The 22,156-nt window shown below is 40.3% G+C and overlaps 1 protein-coding gene across 1 annotated transcript in view; it reads left to right on the top strand.

Moving 5' to 3' along the window:
• Positions 1 to 12,023, top strand: part of lrrc38b (leucine rich repeat containing 38b) — a 30,664-nt gene extending 18,641 nt beyond the window's left edge. Inside the window, exon 2 of the mRNA XM_049590933.1 lies at positions 6,089 to 12,023. Within this exon, the coding sequence (XP_049446890.1) occupies positions 6,089 to 6,336 (248 nt within the window). The 3' untranslated portion in view covers positions 6,337 to 12,023. The remainder of the gene's footprint in view (positions 1 to 6,088) is intronic.
• The last annotated feature ends 10,133 nt before the right edge of the window (positions 12,024 to 22,156 follow it).

Here is a 22,156-nt window from a genome sequence, read left to right as displayed (position 1 = left end):
ACAGACACATAAATTAGCCACACTGTTGTGCTGGGTGACATGTTCCTTCATTACGATAAACATAAACACTGTTGTTTATCTTGATTCAGTCACACATACACCATCCTGGTGCCATTAATGCTCACCAGGGCACTGAATGTGTATGTATTCACAGCTGAAACCAGTCCCAAAAAATGCAGAATTTACTCCCTTTCAGTAAAGATTGCTAACAACTACAGTGCTCAGATATTTAAGGTTATTGTTTTGCTTTTAATGACCTATTATTGCTTTGAAAATAAAGCTTAATTCATGGCTAAATTGACCTATGCCTAAGCTACGCCCCCATCCTCTCACTCAGACAAAATATCAGCATTCAGTAACCAGTGCTATGGCAAGTGTCACAGTACACGGCATTTCGCAGGAGGCAACTGATGACTTTTTGAGACATAACGATCAAATTTTGGTGCATCAAAGTGCCACTGAAGTTGGGAACTGCCCATTGGTCTGACAGCCCATTTGTTCGACATCCCATTGTTCCGACCATATTAAGCCCATTGTTCCGAAGTCTGTTCCGAAATCATCATGATGCCCTGTGGTTAAGATCTGGTTAGGTTTAGGCACAAAAACCACTTGGTTAGGGTCAGGAAAAGATCATGGTGTGGGTTAAAATGAAAAAGAAGTGGCAAACACATAAGCCATGAGCCTGCTCCGCCTCAAGCCTTTCCCAGCTGACCCAGAGCCAGTTGTGGCGCACCATACACCCGCCACAAGCCGTTCAGCACCGCGGACAGTCGGACTAATGGGATGTCGAACCAATGGGCTGTCGGACCAATGACATAGATCCCTGAAGTTAAGGTTTTTGGCTCAGAATATGAGAAGAGGATAACGGCCTTTTTACCATCTTTACCAAGAGTGTCTCTCCGTTGGTTTGGTGCTACAGTATTTACACTGAATCATTCAGCATAACGTTTGTCAACCTTTGCTATCTCTGCGATTACAGATAAATTAATGAAGCTAAGCTCCAGAAGTTAACGTTAGCTTAACTAGAGCCCTTTGGACAACAGCTAACAATGATGTACAATCACCAAAGTACAAAACTAGAACAAAATAGGCTAATGAACTCCCAGCAAACAAGGTGACATGATGAACAACGCAGCTAGGAGCTAACGTTAGGCTAACTTTAGCTAACGTTAGCTAGAGATGTAAAGATAACTTTATATTTCTTTCCAGCAAAGTGACAATATGTTGCCTCAAACACAATGTTGACTTACCTTAGAACAGATGTAGACATCATTATTAATCTTATTCACGTTGAGTTGATGTTGTGGTCTAACGTTACCACACAGCTTTATCCAAAGGAGACACTTTTCTCAGTTGACATGTGGTTTAAAGTGTAAAAAATACACCTCGTCGTCCAGCCTCTCAGGATACCTTGTGTCGGAGTTGTATGTACCCCATGCACACCGTTTGACCATTTTTAAACTTCAAATCTCAGAAAAGGGCTCATAAAACCGAACAAAACTGACTTTCTGTAATGCATTTCAATGAACATCCAGGCAGAGAATGTCCGAGTGTATGGGAATGGCTATACTCACTGTGATTGGCTCATCGCGTTTGAGGGCGGGGCTTAGCCATAAGTCAATTGTTAAGATGACTCAACTTAAACTCAAACAAGAGCCCCAAATAATCAGCACAGTTTCGTGGGTATACATCGTGTATGCTTGTAATGAGCTAAATGTATCTAATTTACTAGTGATAGGAGGGAGAGGACATCCTGTATTATCTTGCCACATCCCCCACATACTATTGTGCTATGTGTAGTGTTTTAATAGTTTATTTATTTTTGTTTTATTTTTTTATTTAACCAGAAAAACCTCTTGAGATTAGAATTTTTTTCTTTACTTTTTCAAGGGTGTCCTGGCCAAGACAGGCAGCAATATTAGTTACAGACAGACAGCATAAAACAAAAATGTACAGCTCTCTCACAAGAAAAGTCAAAAAGTATGTTAATGAGCAACTACACATGATTGCAAAGACCAGCTGAGATACACCGTGATATTGGCATGTAAGATTATATACAAAAATCCTGCAACAGTGCTTTGAAACAGCCGAGAGGAACCAGTGTGTGCAGCTTTACGTCCATCTGCAGAAGATTCCACATACAAGGAGCTGCACACAGAAATGCACGCTTGCCAAACTCTGTACCTACCCTCGGTACAGACAATTTAATCTTTAAGAAAGCTTCAGAGCTGCAGCACAAAGCCACAAGTCAAGGAAGTTCTGGATGCAAAAAAATAATACATGAAAAGAGATCAAAACATCAACACGCTCATCTGCATTGTGAATACTGTTGTCAGATCTCTGTCAGAGATGTAAGTCTACAATACAGGCAGGATCTCTTCGAAAAATGACATGTTAAACAACGAAAACAGACACTTAATATAAAATAAAAACATAACTGATGTATTAGCTTCCTGTAAGTTGGGCGTTTTAATGTGTGTGTGTGTTTGTGTGTGTGTGTGTGAGTATATCTTGCGTCCTCTACTAATTGACTGTTAGAGGGAACGTGAGAATCGGTATCTCGTAATAGAGATTAGTGTCACTAAGTTTTATCAAGCTCTTAAAGAGTTCAGTTACGAACCTAATTAATAGTGTAGAGAGTCAATCGGAGGAGCATGGAAACCAATTCCATGCCATCACTGATTTCCATTATTTCCTTTTTCCATTGTCGCTAAATGGTTGAAAGTGAATTTTTTACACATATTGGTACATGTCCAACTAAGTTTTACATAATTGACTAATATAAGCATGTTATATTATTGGAAGTTGAGTTGCATACTTAAAGTTCTGCTATCTACTTGCTTTAGTAACACTGACATGTTTAAACGCACACTCAGAATTAAGGTTTGGTGATTGAACATAAAGTCATAAGATGCGCTGTTACATTTGTGTGATGATAAAGCATGCTGCAAAATGTGCTGACTGTTGAGCAAGGAGCCTGAATTGATGTACTGCCAAGTGTGTGCATTTGCATGTGCAGTATCAGTAGAAGTAGCCGCCCACATTGCAAGGCTTCATCTCCACCCACCTTTAAGCTAACATTCACATCAATATGTCTAGTTTTTCCATACTGTACATTGTCAATATGAAGGCAGTTAATGGCTGTATAGATTATGGTCTGAAGTGTTTGCAGTTCTCATTCACTCTGGAACAGCATTGTAAGTGTGTAATTAGTACTTCAGGTTAAACTCAGAGGTTGACAAAGTTGTCAGTAGAACAAGTAGAATCAATTACTCCGTAAGCAATGGGAAGTGAACACCCTGTAATGTAGTTTCAGTGGTAATACCATCGACCAGTCTTTAACATATTACAGTTAAAAGGACAGGTCACCCAAAAATAAAAGATATGTGTTTCTCCTCTTACCTGTAGTGCTGTTTGTCAGTCTAGATTGTTTTGGTGTGAGTTCCCTGATGTTGGAGATATCGGCCACAGAGTTTTCTGCCTTCTCTCAGTTGTAATTGAACTAGATGGCACTCAGCTTGCCCGCCAACCAAATCACTGCACAAAAGGAAGCATTTCTCTATTAATCGATGAGTGGCTTGTGCTTGTGACAGGGTGGACAGAGATGTAAGTGTTAATGGCATCCTCCTAGGCTAAGCTGTAACGCTAGCTAGTTCAGGTAAGGTAGCTAGTATCAAACTAAGGTGGACGCTTCCTTTTGCATGATGACACAGTCGGTGGGTGTAGTTCAGTAGAAAGAAAATAGTTCCTACATGAAACTGCTCACAACAAGGTCTGTGGATTATCATGAGTAACCAGATCATGATTTCTGGAAAGAGACATTGCTGTTGATTTTTTTAAAATGATATTTTTTAGCACTTTGAGCACCACAAGCTGAGTGCCATCTAGTTCCGTTATATTGGAGAGAAGGCAGACATCTCTACGGCTGATATCTCCAGTACACGGCAATAGGGGTGTAAATGACTGGTTTCATCACGATCAGGTATCATATCGATTCTTTGGGCAACAATACAATATTTGCCGATATTATAAAGTCTGCCATGATACGATTGCAGTGCAGTGCAGTGACGTTTATACTGACTCCACTAACACACATTACAAAGCACATTAAATAAGTTAAGTTCTTCCGAAAAGTCCTTTCTGAAAGAAGTGTTTTGATTTTAACCCAAACCATCATCGGTTTCATTAAACTTCATCTCTATTTGGTTTAAAACCCTGACAGCAAACTTCTCCCAAAAGACATAAAACAACAAGATCATTAAATAAAAGTATCAAGTTAATCTTAATAAAAACTGTCAGTTGTTTTTTGATAATAACTCATTATTAGCTTTAGCATGTTTATGATGCATAAACAAGCCTAGTGGCTAGCGGACTTTCCTCCATTCATAACTTAAATGGCATGTATTATTTATTCTTTTCCTTACTCACCGGTGGTTTATGTCACAGCATTTCTCGACAGAACAACACAATTATATGAATTTTAGCCTGCATGTGCATTTTCTCCACCATAAGAAAGTTGAAACAGCACAGTTAATGTTGCTGTAGTGAGAAGTCAGCAAAGTAAGATGCCCGTCCAGGCCGGTAACGTTGGGGCGAGTTTTATCTCATAACTGCATTGTTTGCATACGGCATATTCTTTGTCTGTTGACCCCTTTATTTTCTCCAAAATCAGTATTTGGGATTGTTACCTGGTTAATAACGTTATCCTCTCCGTCTTTCTCTTGGCTGCTTGCCATCTGCCTGCTGCTGTTTTAAGTAACGACTTTCAAAATAAAAGCGTGTCCTAAAGATGACAACATAGATCGTTGATCATTGAATATATATATATATATATATATATATATATGTATATATATATATATATATATATATATATCGATTCAGATCGATGGATTGGTAACGCACACCAAAATGATCTAGATTACAGTAAGGACTACAGGTAAGGGGAAAAACATACATTTTTGGGGTGAACTGTCCTTTTAAAGCTGCTCTAATGATCCAGTCTCGATCTCATTTGTAGTCATGAGTTGGGAAAGTAGGCTCAATGCAAGACTTGTACCCTTGACACACAATAAACCACAGCCACTGTCCTCTTCCATTTAAATGATGGCTGAACAATAAACTATGTGCTAGTGACAGAGACATGGAGGGCAGCACTCACTGATTTATCATACTTCCATCGTGAGATGAGTTTGGTCAAGGTGCCCCCGTCTCAGACGCTGCCCTTTACTCATACATCAGTAAATTTTTGAGACGCGACCAGGAGTCACATTTAATGAAGGACTATATTCTTCGAGATTTGTCTTGTGTAGCTGGCATCTTAAATTAAAATGATTTAAATTGATGTTTGCTCCTTTCTCTAAACCGTGTACAAAAGATGCAAATGGATTTGTCTTGTTGTCAGAGACACAGAGATGGCGATCATCCAGAGCAGCTTACACAGCACTACACACATATGGACAAAAATAAAGCCTCTTTAACAGGGCAAATGAAATAGTTTTAAACCCTCAACAGCTGGACTTTACATTTACAGTATCACTGTGCTTCACAGTGTCTTATTATTCCTCCTTTATTTCCACAGAAGCAGCAGTCATGCTGTGGGTGGGTGTACTGTATACACAGTGCAACTTCATCTCATAAGTGAAGACTTCTGATTGACCTTAAAGTTATTAAATCAGCTCCCACTCTGAAAAAACTGCATCGCTCTGTTGAATTTGCATCTTTTACAACATGACTCTTTCTGAATTAAACACTTGCGTACAAACAAGACACCTTGGAAAATAGACACTCTGATTACTGCGGACCTCTGACCAGCTGTGGGCTGTGTGAGCTGTTTCTCTAATGGGCATATATGCATCACCTCAAATGAAAGATCTTTGGGGAAATAAAGGAGTTCTTACATTTGCGGAGTACAGGCAGCACAGACATAGCTGCACTGTGCTTGCTCCTCTATATGATGCAATATCTGAGCGGCTGCCATTTGAATACATTCATCTAAAAGTCCATAAATGTGACATTATTCACTGCAACTCAGCAGACTGAGCATGTCGAGTAAATCTGTCTAATCTTGTTTCCTGTTCCAATGCAGGGGTGGAAAGTATGGAGTGCTCCCTCCCCATGGACGGCAGACGTGTATCCCTGTCGCAGCTCTCCAAGGACAGCTTCCGTGAGTGCCAGGCCACCCTGACTCTAACAGACCTGCTCATCATCATTTTCTCTGGCATCTCAGTGTCTGTGGTGGCCATCATGACAAGCTTCTTCCTGGCGTCAACTGTTCATTGCTTCCAGCGCTGGAGTAAAGGCACCAAGGGGGATGAAGAGGAGAGTGAGGAGTGAGACGGGGGTTGGGGGTTTGTTTTAAGGGCCTGCGTGGCCCTGGTACTGCAAACAATGAGAGGATACCACAGACAGTGTGTGCTACATGTGACAAGTTTCATGCTGCCTCCTCCCTGGTGAATATCCAGGACTGTTTAACGGTAGGATCTTGCCCTGGTATGGTTGCAGTTGTTTTCTTTGCACGTGAAAAATGGTAACAAAGGACATTCCCGAGGAATGAGCCAAAGTCCCAGTTAAAAATAGTGAGTGCCCTCCACTAGCAAAATGATATTGTAGAGATCGTATTTTTGGCTGCGTGAGCCTGTGGTCATCTTTTATGGCTACTGGCTCTTGGCTCAGTGTTGTAGGCCTGCACAATTATAGCGAGGCTAATACTCTTATAATGAGAGAGTAAACAATTAACAAAGAAGTGTTGCTGCTGTGCTGTCACATTAGTATTAGACGAGGTGATAACTTCTCTCAACGTGTAATCACATTGGACATGTACCCTAAAATCCTGTAAAGTGACATCAAAGTTAGGGCAAACTTTTAGACGATTTTCGTGGGGCTTCATCTGTCTAGGGAAGAATCCACGATCCCATTGGGAAAAAAAAAAAAAGGATGTCATACTGACCAATGACCTCAGTAATTAACTGCCTATATACCATGATATGCTGGCATATCCTGCCATTTACAACGTCTTTTTTGGACAGCCTCACTCACATTCAAACGTGGTTCACAAGCCACTACTGTTGGCGAATACTGTTGTTCCTTGCGTGTAAAATTAGACAGTGGCAGAGGTGTCAGTAGGAGCTGGAGGGATTTGGATAATGGCGAGATGTTGCTGTAGGAAGCTGACATGCTGTAGGCAGGAAGAGTTTCCAGTGGGTCTACACATTCTTTCAGCAGTATACTCATTATATAATCACAAATTTATGTACAAAAAGAGATCAATGTACAGTCAAAGAAACGTATAAATCACAAGGATGTACTGTCTGTTCCTTAGATTGATAACTGTGACCTGTGTAGAAAGATACAATAACAGTATAATCTTGAAAATTATGGCAAATACGGTATTGAAATAGAATCTACGTAGAACTACTGTGTCAAATAACGCACTTTATATGGTGAACCTAATTTTGGCAAGCCCCTAATTACACTATGTAGACTGGTTTTGTCTTCATCTGCCAAAGATTAGGTGACGGAGAGGTTGCATATAAGGACTTTGTTGTGGATGTGATTTAGCAAGGTAGGGATAGCTTCTGAGCAGAAGGCAGCACTATAGCCAAATCACGCTTTGTATACACATATTATACTCAAACAGTTATGGTCTCCAAAGATTAGCAATTTCTCCTAGAACCAGCTGTCTTACTTTGCTTGGCAGTCTCTAACCTCTACTTTAACAGACACTTCAGAGCAAATAGTTATTTAGTCCGAGGGCAGCGGGCAAGACGTTTGTCTCTTTAAGAGTAAATAGATGATTTTTATTTTGTTAAAGATAACCAGAACTGACACATCGTGGACTCTCAGTCAGCTTATTCTCATTTCACTGAAGATCTTCCAAATATCTGATGAAGCTGCTGATTTGATATCCTGGAAAGTCTCATGTCCAAACTCTCAGTGTACCGACAGCATCTGCTTCCACACGAGCGACAGAACAGTGCAGTCTAAATGATGTAAAGCAGCGCCCTGAGTATTTTGGGTTTCTGTTTGTTATTTGCATCCTGTATGTTTAAATCCTCCTTCATTAGGCTTTGGAATACTCAAAGCTGGAATATTTTTTTTTCTTCCCAAAGCTAAGGTATGTTGCATCGCTTCTCACATTCTTGTAAGGCATGAATAATTAAGTGAAATTGAAGTATGAAGCAGAAAGAATGTCAAGCCTCTAAATGCAAACAAGCAGAGGGTAGAAGACGAGTCATGAGCAAATACTTCAATCATTTCTGTGTGATTAACAACAAGGAATTCCAGCTGCCTGTGTCCCGTAAGATCAAGTCACATCCCCGAATGTGCGGCATCGTAAAGCACATTTTGCAGAAATAGATATGGCCTTGTTTGTTTTTATTTTCCATTTGTATCAGCATCAATTAAAAGCACAAAGAGTTCACAGCAAACCAATGTGATTCTACTACACTCTTTAAAGAGAAGTGTCACATCACATGTCGGTACCATCGTGTTTTGTGGCAGTATGTTTCCATTAATGTGTATTGTTGCATGTCGTGCTGAAAATGCTACATCCTTATTAACAGTGTAAGATTTGTACTGTATGGATGTTGTGTTTTTGCCAGAATTCAAATGGCTGATGATTTGAAGACAAATTTAAGGCACATGCCCATCGGAAACTAATATACATGTATGACAGCCATTTGACCGTTTGCTAAACCCCTCCCCAGAACAGCAGTTGTCCAGTCATAGCTTAGTAACTGTACATCAGCAGGCCTGACCAGCTTTGGGTTTCACCATCTGCATCGGATGCTGTGTTCACACTATGAGAGACAACACAACAGTGTGCCTAGCTACACTGACGTTGATGTAGGTGCGCTGTCACAGGCTTGTGTCTGCGACTTTCCATAAAACACCTCGACTGAACGGGATACAAATATGTAGTTGGTCATAAAAATATCTCTGCTTTTTGACCGGTGTCTAGTAGGGGTGGGAATCACTGGAGGACCCACGATACAATATTATCACAATACTTAAGTCATGATACAACATTGCGATTTTAAATATGTCGTAATATGTATCGCAATTTATTACCTTTTTCAACTGTAAATTATTTTTTCAAAGCTCAAACTTTGACGTCTGTTTTATCTAAGTTTTTATATTATTCTAGTAGGCTACCTTAAGTTTAATTTGTATTTGTAATATTAGTAATTTATATTTTAAAAAATTTGATCCTTGGCACTGTGTGAAGATACGATATGGCCACACAATCGTGATACTATGCTGTATCTATTTTTTCCCCACCCCTAGTGTCTTAGCCCCATTTTAACATCACATTTTACGGCATCACTGCATCCCAGTGTGCACTGCAGTGCACTTAAAGCTAGCATAGCCTCAGCTGACTAAGCTAAATAACACAGCACCGAAGCTACAAATAAAAACACATGATTGGTTGATGCTTCACCACATCATTGGAGCACTGAAAAAAGTTGAGGTCCGCTCAGCTATCGTTTGTAGTGCATCATGCCAGTCGACAGAGACAAGTGCAAGGTGTTAGTTTGTAGCGTCATGTCACCGTCTTCCATTGAAAATGACTTGTAGCCTGTTGCTGTGACGCTTGTAGTGTGAACGCAGCTTAAGAAGAGCATTACTTTGAGTTTGGAGGGTCAGTGTCTTTTTGTAGTCTTTCAAAAAAGTTAGACACAAGAGCAAATGTGAGGAATGTGTTAAACTTTGTCTTTAGCCACTCTAACATGAGCTGCAAACAGTAGCATATCTGGCTAACTAGCTTAGTAGGCCCACCTACATTAGTAATCAAGGGTAGCATTACTTTCACAGACAGTGGGCATGTTGGTAGGTTACTACATTTTTTTGTTAGAGAAATACTGTTCGGGACTGAGGCATCCACTGTTTGGGATTCAAGATGCTACTGTATCAGTATTTAGAGTAGGGATAGCAGCTCAGTCCTGCTCTTTCTTTATTTTGGGGACATTTACACTTCAGCAACTCCAACCAGACTTGTGTTAGATACGGTTACATTTGCCAAACTCTTCACTGAAGCCTCAAACTGAAATCCTTTTCTCCTGTAGAAGTGAAGCCTACTTCTTGATCATACAAACAATAAAGGAAATCCTAAATCTAATCACTGTTTGTCTGCAAACAAGCAATTCAGGGTTTCCTTTAGAACAAACAGCATTTTAATTACATTTTAATTTTTGAAACAGAACTACGTAGTTAAGTAGCTGAAATACACAAAATACACGTTTACATGTTTTGTACAGGGATTGACAGATAGCATGCTGACGATGGCCTGCATGTAGCATCAGCCTCCATCTTTTAGCATGATAGCATGCATGCAGCCATCAACTACGTATTTAAGAGCTTTTTACTGCGTTCTCGTTTTAAACATGTCAGATGGAGATATTAAAAAGTCAATTGGAGACGGACGTCTCAGCTGACTCGAGGAGTTTTAGCGTTAGCTAGCTACATTTTATCATTAGTTTATCCAACAAAACTCAAGGTTGTCAGCTAGAAATGCAAAGCCTGCTTCTGTGTACTTTTAGTTTGAATTGAAAACGTAGTGTTTAAAAAAATAACCACAGATTGGATGGTAAATATGTCCCTGTTATCCCTGTAAACTGCACATGTGCAGTGCGAGAATGGGAAGCTTGACAGACATAACAATAGTAACTAAGGAGGGCGGGGCTTAGCGAACGGTCAATTTTAAGATGGGATAAAGTACAGTCCTAAAGGGTAATGCCAATGAATTTCATATTTGAAGTCTGCCATTCTAATGCCTGGAACACACTGCCAGTGCGAGCAGCCTGTGAACTGCTGCGGCTTGCATGCATGCAGTGTTCACACTGACAGCGTTGCTGCTGCAGAGCTGCTTGCTGCTGTTACTATCGTATTCCCACAATTAAAAGCCGATACTCCTCTCATTTAAGGAGCCATGCAAGCCACAACATTGTCAACAACACGGCCCTGCACATATTTCACAATAAACAGCCTCATGGTAACAGATGAAGGGATTCTGTCCACAGAGACACTGTCAGAGGGTGTTACTTCAAATTGGAAACAGGAAGTGATGAGCTAAAAAGAAATATGTTTATTTTTTCATGTCTGTGAGGGATGTAGACATTGAGAGTGAAGTGAAGGTGGTGTATCGTCAATATCACCACTACAAGACCACTTTCACAGTCTGTTTTTAGCCGACGTGCATGCACTGCTCACGCAGGCAGTGTGTTCCGGGCATTACTTCTTATGACAGTTTTCGTCTATGTCAGTGAACGACACCTAATATTGCTCTTAGCCAGCGTGGTGATGCCCACAGTTCACATGGAGGGAATGAGGGTGTGGAGGGGACATGTAGGAACTCAACTCCCAACTAAAAGTATTGAACCATTTTGATTTTGTTTGCATGAGAGGAAGCAGCTTCTCATGATCAGAAAACAAAAACATTTCAATGCTTAACACCACAAGAATAGCTACAACGGGTTCATTAGGTTGAGCGGTTTTCACCTCCCCAGGTGAGAAACCACTTCAATCTTAAGGTGCAGACCTTAGTCAAGTATTCAGAGGGAGAGTTTTTATACATATCATTATCATTTCCAACTACTGTGTAGTTACTGTATATTAACAAATTATTATGTTAGCTTAGCTGTTAGCTTGAAGCATATGTTAGCATGACAGTTTTCCTTTTCTCTTTCTCATTTGATTAAGTAACAGATATCAGCACATTAGAGCATGCACTGTTGAGTTACCTACAGTATAAAGTTCAGATTCATGTCTATTTTTCTATTAAACCTTTCAGAATGAAGCATTTATTTACTCTGTCAGTCCCCAAAGTAATTTACTGGCATTGCGCACCCTGGAAAGCAGAGACACCGATGGCTGCTTTCGTACAGTTTGTCTTGACATTGCTTAAAATACCAAAATCCATGTTCTGTTTTGTCAGATAAATGTCAGAATGGCTCAATTCAAAACGAAGTGACAGAGAAGAGTGTGACGTTGTGGCTGCAGCTGAATGCATTTCCAAATGTCAAACAGACCGTATGTGTAGCTGTATATTGATGTTTGGTTAAAAAAAATACAATAAAATCCTTTTTTTTCTGTCTTCTGGTCTGTATTTGTGAAGAATTCATAAATCACTGTGCAAATACAGATAAAGAAAGCAGGGTGGTCATTTATTATTAAAGAAAATGTGTCAACATATAGTTCATCATGCATAAACCTGCGATGCAGACCAGCCTGCACAGGGAAAATATATAGGGGTGAAGATTGGTTTCCTTTAATCAGGGGCTGCCCTACATGCAGAGACTGTGACAACGGTGGAAATGTGACTCTTAGCAACGCGATATCCACTGCAGAGTGTTAATAATGACTCCATAATTGTTAATCTCTTCCCCTCATTTCCTGGAGTTGACAGATTTTGTCTTGTCACAGCAGCAAATGAGCGAGGCTCATCTGTAAACATGGCTCAGTGTGTTATTTCACACAACACTGTTATCACACGGCAGGTATGCAAATGGCTGCACTATTTTTAGAAGAGGTGTTAGAGAAATTAGACTTTAAAAAAAAGTCAAATACCATCCGCATAACAAGTATCTAGTCTGTTCATGTCAATCTGTGTTGATATTTTAATTTATTTCAAGCAGAGCTGTGTGTGTTTGGACAATAAAACAGAAATGAATTGAGATGCAGCTCTATTCCAGCACATAAATACTTTTTCTTGGCTGCCTCCACTGTCTTTTTCTTCTTTAGCTCATTTGAGGCACAGCACAGAGGAGTTACTTCTTTTGGCTGACAGAGGTTTGTGTTTCTTTTTTCATCCCTCATGCTAATGATTCATTTCCCCACACTTTTCTCCGCATGTGCCTTTTGTAAGAATATATCAGGCGGTCTATCAGGATGCTGTGCTTCTCTGCAGATGTCAAAAAATGTACAAGATGAAACCAAAACCTCATCCTCGGGGCGTGCAATGGCTAGAAGGAAAGCAGAGTCACGTCACACACCAGGGGAAGAATAGACGAATAATTTACAGAGATATTTGAGATTCCAAGCAGGAATTGCTACAATGGACGGGGAATAGCATGCGAGAGAGAAAGACTCGCACATACTGTGTAAGTGCAGCACTGAAACGAGGCCTGTGAGGGTGGTGGTCGTGATGAGGATTCTCCTGCAACCATTTACCTCATTTGGTTGCCATGGTTACACAGCCGGAGGCCCGAGCTCTTGGACGCCGAGGCGGGAACAGGGAGAGGGAGGGATGCTGGGAAGCATGGCCCTCAGTGTGGCTGCCTTGCCTCTCTTTCTCTCTGTGCATCAACTAACTGGACCTGGCATTTAAAAAGAAAAAAAAAAAAAAGTCCACAGCGCCGTGGCCCTGTGAACCAATCTGTGACTCTCACATCCATCCTCACCCTCTGATCTGTCTGTAAAAGGCATTGTGATAGGTCAGATTAGGACATCCATCATCATTGTTAGAGTACACTGTGTCGAGTCTATGCAATGGCATTAAATAGGGGAGCGACATCAGCTGCTGTTGAGCTTCTATGACTCAACGGTGTGACTATTTTGTCACAAGTAGCATTGGTTTATTGTAGCTGCCTCCTCGCTGGAGCCAGATACAACACTGTAGAGAGGCAGTACATGTTCTGATGAACTCTAACAAGCTGGTCAAGTCCAAAAAATGTACCTGGTCATACAAAATGGCTCCCAACAATAGATTAAACGCTTTAATCCAAGTCACTTAATTTTTGCAATAAAAATAAGTTCAAATGAATTTGCTCTAAATGAAATCAGATATAATTTTAGTTTATCATATGTCAGACACCAAACGATCATCGGGTAAATTTTGGAAAAAAAGACCTTTGTTTTTTTATTAATTTATATACCCACAGTGTCTCGTTACTGTCTGTTCCTGACCTACAAAGACAGGAAGCGAGCAGGACAGAGAGGAAAGTAAGCCAACCCTCAGAGAGGAAGCTTTGAATGAGTAATGGCCTGGTGGCTTACAGTGGGATTAGGGTTTGGGGAGGAATGGGCAGCCAGGGGGTCGGGTTGCAAAGTTCGAAAGGGGCCACACCTGATGCCTTTCTCTCGTCTGAGTATGACAAGCAGGACAGTAATTGAGTTCAGAGAAGTGGGGATTTGGTTCATGTCGGTGTGACACTGACGAGTGGAGATGGTCAGGGTACATCTTTTTAATACGTTTTCTTACACCATGTGCCCTCTTTTCTGGCTAGGAGCTTTTTCAGTGTTCTTGTTAAGTTCAGTTTTTATTGTCATAAAATACTATCCTGTTAAAATCCATTCTTGGCTTTCAAGGCATTAACATTTCCAGGTAGTCGATATTAAATGGGCACAAGGGATTTACCCCTGCTCCTTGTTTTTCAGTGCGCCTTGCCCCTCATTAAAGAGTTACAAAGGTTAGTGGTTGAGAACTTCCCCTTTGAAATGGGACAACCCTTCAAGACCCTGATACCTCATCAGCATGCTGGCATTTATGTACATAGACACAAGTGTTGCCTTACGTTGCAAATATGCTGCCTTCTTCAGTGGTGTGGGCTACATGTAGCCTTTTATAGTTGTCAAGAACGTTGTGATTTGTTAGCTAACGTTTTATGCTATCAGTGGAACAAACAAGTCATTAAGCCTTTGAAACCTGGAGCGACATCACTTTTCTTGTGCTGCTTTGAGACACCTTTTGCAAGTCATTAAGCCTTTGACCCCTCAGCAGATTGGTGCAATTTCTTTCAAAAACGTAGGAGAACTTGTTTAGCAATGTCCTACAAATTGCAAATTATATCAATAAATTTAGAAAATTATTTTAAAAAAACTAGGGGAAGAAGCTAGGGAAAAATGATATTATAAATAATAATTATTATTACATTTAGATTATGTTACAGAATTGTTTGTTTGTTTTTCAGTTTGTTTTTTCCCCTTTTTTAATTGTTTTTCTTGTTTTTGATTTCCTCTTTTTTTACTAATTTCCTGCAAATTTATTGGGTAATTTCTTCTTTCGATGCTCATTGCATTCGTCCCATATTTTTTAAAAAAGAAATCAAGCTCATTTGCTCATTTGCTCATGTTTCAAAGGGTTAAATAAAAAAGCTGCTTCACTACCAGGCAACTAGCCATGCTCTGTAGGCTAACGTTAGCAACACATGCTCCTACCCTGCTAGTTTGTAGTAATATTAAAGGAGCGGTAACAGGTACAGCCACTTCGCTGCTGGACATGAGTTAAATTTGAGGCGTCATATGCCACCAAACGAGGAAAAACGACATGGAAATGGAAGTGTGGGACTGTCAGCAATAACAATGTCACGTTAGCTAGCTAGCTAACTAGCTAGTTAGCTACCAAAACATTGGCATACTAGTGATTTCTTTTGTTTTTTCTTGTTATAAAGAATAAAACTATAATACATTGTAACAACATTAATCTAAGTTAGTACAATGGTTATTTTAATGTTTAAATCTATTAATGAAGAAAATATATTTGTGGGTTTCTTTTCTGGTTCGTACAGCCATCTTGCTGATGATTTAACTCACAACACTCTCATGGATGTACAAACAGATGTGGATACAGCATTTGTGGCACTGTTCATTCCTATAAAAGTTGCTCAGTGGTGCATGAAGCCAATAACGCTCTACTTCTGCAGTATGAAATTACCTGGATGATGGGCACTGCTTCCGCCTCATTGGACCCATAGAGCAGACACACTACTAGAGACTTACGGCTGCTAAGCAAGGCTGAGCACAGCTGAGTGCACCCGAGCAGCTGCCTTCCAGTGCAGCACTCTGCTAACTAGAATGGGGATAAAATAATTTAATCTCACAGCTCTTTAAGATCCTCCAAATGTAATCAAACCAACTGGATTAAAGGTTGATAGTGAAATATAAAAATGTATCCACTGATTTACAGACATCACTTTCTCATTGTTAGTCTATGGAAAAAAGTCTTTTTGGGCCCAGTGGCATCATGTGATGGACTCTGGAAATTGCAGTACCACTATTTGGCCACTACCAAAACTGGCCTCAAAGCCCAGCACACTTCCTGGGGGCATGTTTGAAGTGTTCCATTTCGAGGGCCATGTAGCCTTAACACTGTGCCCTACCCCTATACATGAACACACAATACGAAGAGGTAAGGACTGAGTGGTAGCGACAAGGGCCTGAGCACTGATGACATCATCAGGGCTTATTCCTTCAAACTTTGGAAATCAATCTCCAGGGCTACAGAAAACATTGAACAACAGCTTTCACAGCTGATGAGGAGTCAACTGAGCTTTGTGTGTAAAATAGGTGGAGTGCCCCTTTAACATCCAGCTCCAATATGAGCTTTCCTCAGTATTAAACGAGATATTGTGCACAACAGTGACATTGCTACTATATTTATCCATATTTGGTTTGATTTTTTTCTCACCTGATGTCAAAAGCCATCACTCCCACCAGCCCAACTAAACAAAATAATCAGTAAACATCCCTAAATCTGGCCAAACAACTCCAAATGTGCTCTGCATGAATCCACCCTCAGAATTTTTGTTTCATCTTTATCCATTTTCCTGAGATAACGCCAGCGAACTCCACAGAGGAGCGAAGATGAGCATTTGCCACCGCCTGGTCACAATTTTTGGCAGCAGCATTGAAATATCCTTCAAAGTAGAGAGGGTGAGAGGTGGATCGGGGACACAGCAGCCGTGGGCAGCCATGAGCATCAATGCATGCTACTGGCAAACTGCTCATCCACTGCACCAAAACACAGGCTGGCAGGCTGGCGCACTCGCTTACCCTCAAATTGTACTCCTTATACAGGAAGGAAAAAAACATATCTGAAGATGGACGTTGACAGAGGCGTTATAAGATTAATGATGAGATAAATGTTGTAATAAAACCTCCCTCAGCATATTTCTTTCATGCACCGTTGCTCAGATCAGGCTGGAGTTAATGTGTATCACAGATCTGATTTGTTATTTACAATGATTAATGTATAACTGCAAGATAACGAGCATTTACAGTCCCTACAGTCGGCAGAGATAGCTGTCAGACGTCACGATCGATACTGATGTCAGCTGGGCGGTGTAAGACATAATTACATGATGTAGTTTACATCACAGCCCGTCCTCTGTGCACACATAGCATTTAATAAACTAAAACCTCAAAGTATCACTGCTTATGATTAATTTATTTACCCCTGTGATATCGTGATTACTAATTTATTTTTATAGTAAGAGAGATTTTGCTCCAAAAGTGTTTTTATTATGTAATGGGAAACATTTAAAGCCCAACAAAAGTTTCCAACAGCTCTGTACATATGTGCTTTAATACAAAAAAAAAGTGTTTACTGTAATCACCCAGTTGGAAGTCATATCAGCCTGTGATTGATGCGTGTTGAACTGGAGAAATTAATCCAGCGCAGCAAACACATTAAAGATGAATGAGGGAAGAGCGAGCTGCTAACACCAAGTGGCAGGAGGGGATGGATCTGAAGCATCGCTCATACTGAGTCACTTGAGGCCTTATGAGGTCAATACGTGCCGCATTCATCAAATCCTGGGCAAAATACTGCGTCTGCATGAAGCAGAGTGATGGCAGATACAGTTATGACCTGCGGTTAAATTGTCTCATCAGGAAACAGTGCAGGAAGTGGTGGAGTTCAATAATTGTGATGAAACATCTGGATGCATCTTCACCTCATTTGTCATGTTCGTGTTACAGAAATCATCATGTATGGAAAACCCCCACAGCAGGGAGATATTATGCTCTGTTTTATATGGTCTTACAATTCGAGCTATAGTTTTAATTTCATATAAAAACTCAACCATTTTCTCAGCCTAAGTCAGGGGTAGGCAACCTGTGGCTCTCTCTCCAAAGTCCAAATTTTGCCAAACCTCAAGAGCGGTGGCTCCCTTGCTAGGCTGGCTATGGATTCCAAATCCAAAAAAGTTTTGGAGACTAGAGAATCTAACGGTGTGTGGACAGCTTCAATTGCTGTTACCACCAGCTTTTCAAAGTTAAAGGGATAGTGCACCCAAAAATGAAAATTCAGCCATTATCTACTCACCCATGTGCCGAGGGAGGCTCAGGTGAAGTTTTAGAGTCCTCACATCACTTGTGGAGATCCAAGGGGAGAGTGGGTAGCAACACAACTCCACCTAATGGAGGTTTATGGCGCCCCAGATTCAAACGTCCAAAAACACATAATTGAAACCACAAAATATGTAAGCCGTAACCCTCCATTAGGTGGAGTTGTGTTGCTACCTCCTCTCCCCTTGGATCTCCGCTAGTGATATGAGGACTCTAAAACTTCACCTGAGCCTCCCTCGGCATATGGGCTGAATTTTTATATTTGGGTGCACTATCCCTTTAAAGTTCCAAATAATCATAAACAGCCCATTGCAGTCACCACCTTGTGGTATGACATATTAATGAATGCTCATTTAGACCTACTAGTACTGTTGATTGACTAATTTAGACCAAAAAAAATCTGTGTTACCTTCATTATAAGGCTAATGGCTCCAGACAGATTTTGTTTTGATCATTTTTGGTCAGAAATGGCTTCTTTGATAGTAAAGGTCGCCGACCCTGACCTAAATAATCAAATTGTTCTGCAGCAGAGTAAAGTGTGTCTTCACCTACAGCTGTTTCTCATTTAATTTGATGCACTTTCTGCCACGTTAAGCCAGTGATGCCATGAGACATGTAAAACTGCAGCCACAATCCATCTGAAGCCTACACGATATGCTCCTGCAAACCACGCCCACCACCAGTACAAGAAAAACCCACTAATGCGATAGTTATTCCAACTGTGCTACAACACGGCATTTTTGTGAATAAATATTTGACCAAATGTAGCAATAATTTACTTTCTTCATACATGAATCGTCTGAGAAGCTCTGCCTGCAGAGAGAGTTATGTGACGTCTTATTTTATTTGATCTGTCAATTGAATTCAATAAGCTTTATGGTCACGACATTTCTTCTGTCTTTCCAAAGCCAGTGAAAGACAGTGAAAATTCACAAACAATTAACAACAATGTGTAATTACAAACTCATAGTTGTCTGTCTCTAACTTTCTTGATTTATGTTGTTTGTCCCAAACTGGGTTTTCGTTCTTAAAGTTAAATATTTTGAACAATTCTATCATTAATTTATTATTGTTCTTAATTATTTATATGGTGATTTACTGGGTCAATAATTCCTTTTTTCATGTAAATGAATTATGAATATATTGATGTAAAGCATTAATGCTTCATTATGCACTTTTTTTTATATGTTATTGTTTTTGGAATTAATATGTATTGTGTGTAATGCTGTTATTATTTTATAATTGTAACTTATGTAGGACTTTTTACTAACACACAAATTGATAGTTTTATTCTATGTATTCTTAAAATGTGAATTGAAAGTAAATGGAATTTCTTTATCATTCTTATTATGTTAACAATAATTATTTCAGGACTGTCACTTTAACTTTGCTTGATTTTACTGTTTTTATTAATATTGGATGAGAGGCTGTGTAAAGTCAGGTAATGTTTTGTAATAATTCATACTCCTCCGCCCCTCCTTAGTCTGAGGGGATTGAACGTTTTTTTAAAACAGGTTTTTAACACCTTAAAAAATTACACTCATGTAGTGACACTCCTTTAGTGTTGTGTTTTTGACCCAACCTCAGCCTAACCTTAACCACCTCTTTTTATAAGCTAACCCTTCATACCTAGCTAAACGCTAACTTAACATTTTCTTCAGGGCTTCTGCTGTCAGACCAAGGAGCGAAGAGGGCTGATCATGTAGGTACAGTGGGCGAGTCACGCAGCTGCTCCAGCTGCAGCTGTACCTACTTGGACGCTGCAGTGGTAAAACATAGGTTACATGTGAGTTACAAAGGCAGAATGGCCCTGTCCATACGTCTGCTTGTTGACTCTACAGGAAGTGAAGCAATGTTTAAATTTCATAACTTATAGTAACTTTGCCGAAAACAAAATATGAGACACTTGTGTTTTTATAGCTGTTTCTGTGGAACCAGATGAACAGGAAGAAGATCATGTGTACCTGACTGCATCTATGTTTATGTTTTGTTTATGTTTATTTATGTGAGTCAGTGATGTTGCTAGGTATGCATTAAAATCTGAGGGGGCGCAGTAACCTCACTATCAACACATCTATGGGGTGCACCCCATTATTTTCCCTGCTTATGCTACATTGTGAAAAACTGACTGATGAACTGTGTGTTGTGCTGTCTTATATGTTGTATTTGCTGCTATGTTGTTTTTGTTTTTATATCTACCTGCCCAGGGACAACATAAGCACATTAGCTGCTAGCCAAGTGTGCTATAAGTACATAAACAACAAATCTGAGTTGAAATCAAAGACAGGGTGGCGTGGCGTCACTTATTGTAAAAGTATTTCTCATGTCACAGAAACCACTGAGAGAGAAACTTGTGTTTTGGATGTTATTATCGTCCCATCTGTGATGATTTTTTTTTTTTTTTGTTCTGGTGCTCTGACACATGCCTGCCCTCCCTCCTGCCCTCATCCCCGGCTCTCTGAAGCTCTGTGTGCCTGGCAAAGGTGGTGGTGTCGGCAGAATGGCGGTCCCTGGGGACCACTGGTCGACAATAACCTTGTGTTTTTAGCTTAATAAAATGCACTTGAAGTCACAACTATGTAGGATATCACTACAAACGTTCCTGTAACCTGAGGCTCTCTATACATTGAAAAGCTATTGTCATCACTGTGTGTTTAAATGTCACAAATTTATTGTAGCAGCTACTATCAATGAAAAAGTGTAAAACTTGTCTTCTCTGCTCTGTCACTTCCTGTGTCATTGATTGAGTACATCAAAATGTGATGGACTAGGACGGCTGAAAAAGGATAAAAAAATCACTAAGAAGAAACTCTATAAATCAAAGAGAGCGCTCCTTATTTTAGTGATAGTCTATATATAAATACAGGCTTCCATCTGGCCTACTTAGAGCGTGAGGATTGGGTTTAGGCAGCAACAAAGTGCTGCAAAGTAAATGGAACAAAAGCAGATTGGAGACAGGTCACATTTGTTCTACGCCGCGCTGCACTCTGTGGAACATCCTCACTGTTTACACTTCCCTTTAACAGCACCATAAATGTCACGGCTGAGTCTCGGCTGTGACAGTGTTCAAACACACAGTCTATAGCAGTTTCCATACTGGGACGACGGGCCTGTCCACCTTGGTAAACTGATGGGATGAATTGTTGTTGATAGATAAAAAGATAAAGCAGCTTCCTTTAGAGTTTCCTGCAGGCCTGAGAGCTCAGGGACATCCCAGGAAAAAAAAACAGATGCAGTCACCTTGAAAAGGTCAACCTTGTTTGTTCTCCTTCACTGCGTCCTCATGTTCAGAACAATTAATACAGTCACAGGGAGGGGACGCGTGGCTGGCGTATGGACAAGGCCATAAAGGACTGTCATTAGGACTGTCCAAATGTTTCTGTGCTGTGTGTCTATGCCATGAAAACAGAGATGATGATGCAGATTAATGGCTTCATCGATAAGTGGCTCAACAGCATCTGGCAGTAAAAACCTGACAGCGTCTACAATCAGCCGGCAGTTTACACATCAAACAAATAAATCACTCGAGTGGAACAGTCCACGTCCGAGCCAGGTTTATGGGCTGTGCATTCATCCAGCAGGAGAAATTACAGGGGCGTTGAGATGTATGAATAATAGTAACACCGAAAGCACAAGAGCTCCCTCTCTGTCTCAAGAGACAGAAATAACAGCTGGCCAATCAGAGTTCCTGTTAGTGCTCTGTGGGTTTCAACAACACATGCTCACTCTGACCTCGCCACATATCGACGTTAGGTCATTGACTTTCCACGTCCAGATATGACATTCAAGGTACTCTAGGTGCGTTCTCCCTGTTTTATGCATTGTCTTCTTTCAAAATAAACTTCCATTTTCACAGTAAATTTACCCTTTACATACAGTCTCTTTCAAAATAAAGGCACTACGGCAGTACAAAACCGCAAACTGAAGTTTTTTTTATTTTAGGTTTAGGAAAAAAGAACAGGATTTGGCTTTATAATCTCAAGAGACGCGAACGTCACTCTCCTGGGTGAAAGTCTGTGTTTGTTTGACCCATCCACCACCAGTCCGACTTTCGCCGCCCTATTTTTTTTTTGTCCTGCTGGCTGCGCAT

This window comes from Epinephelus fuscoguttatus, linkage group LG1 (genome assembly GCF_011397635.1).
Source record: "Epinephelus fuscoguttatus linkage group LG1, E.fuscoguttatus.final_Chr_v1".
Taxonomy (NCBI): domain Eukaryota; kingdom Metazoa; phylum Chordata; class Actinopteri; order Perciformes; family Serranidae; genus Epinephelus; species Epinephelus fuscoguttatus.
The sequence above is the reverse complement of the archived record's forward strand: the minus strand, read 5'-3'. Positions and strand labels throughout refer to the sequence as shown.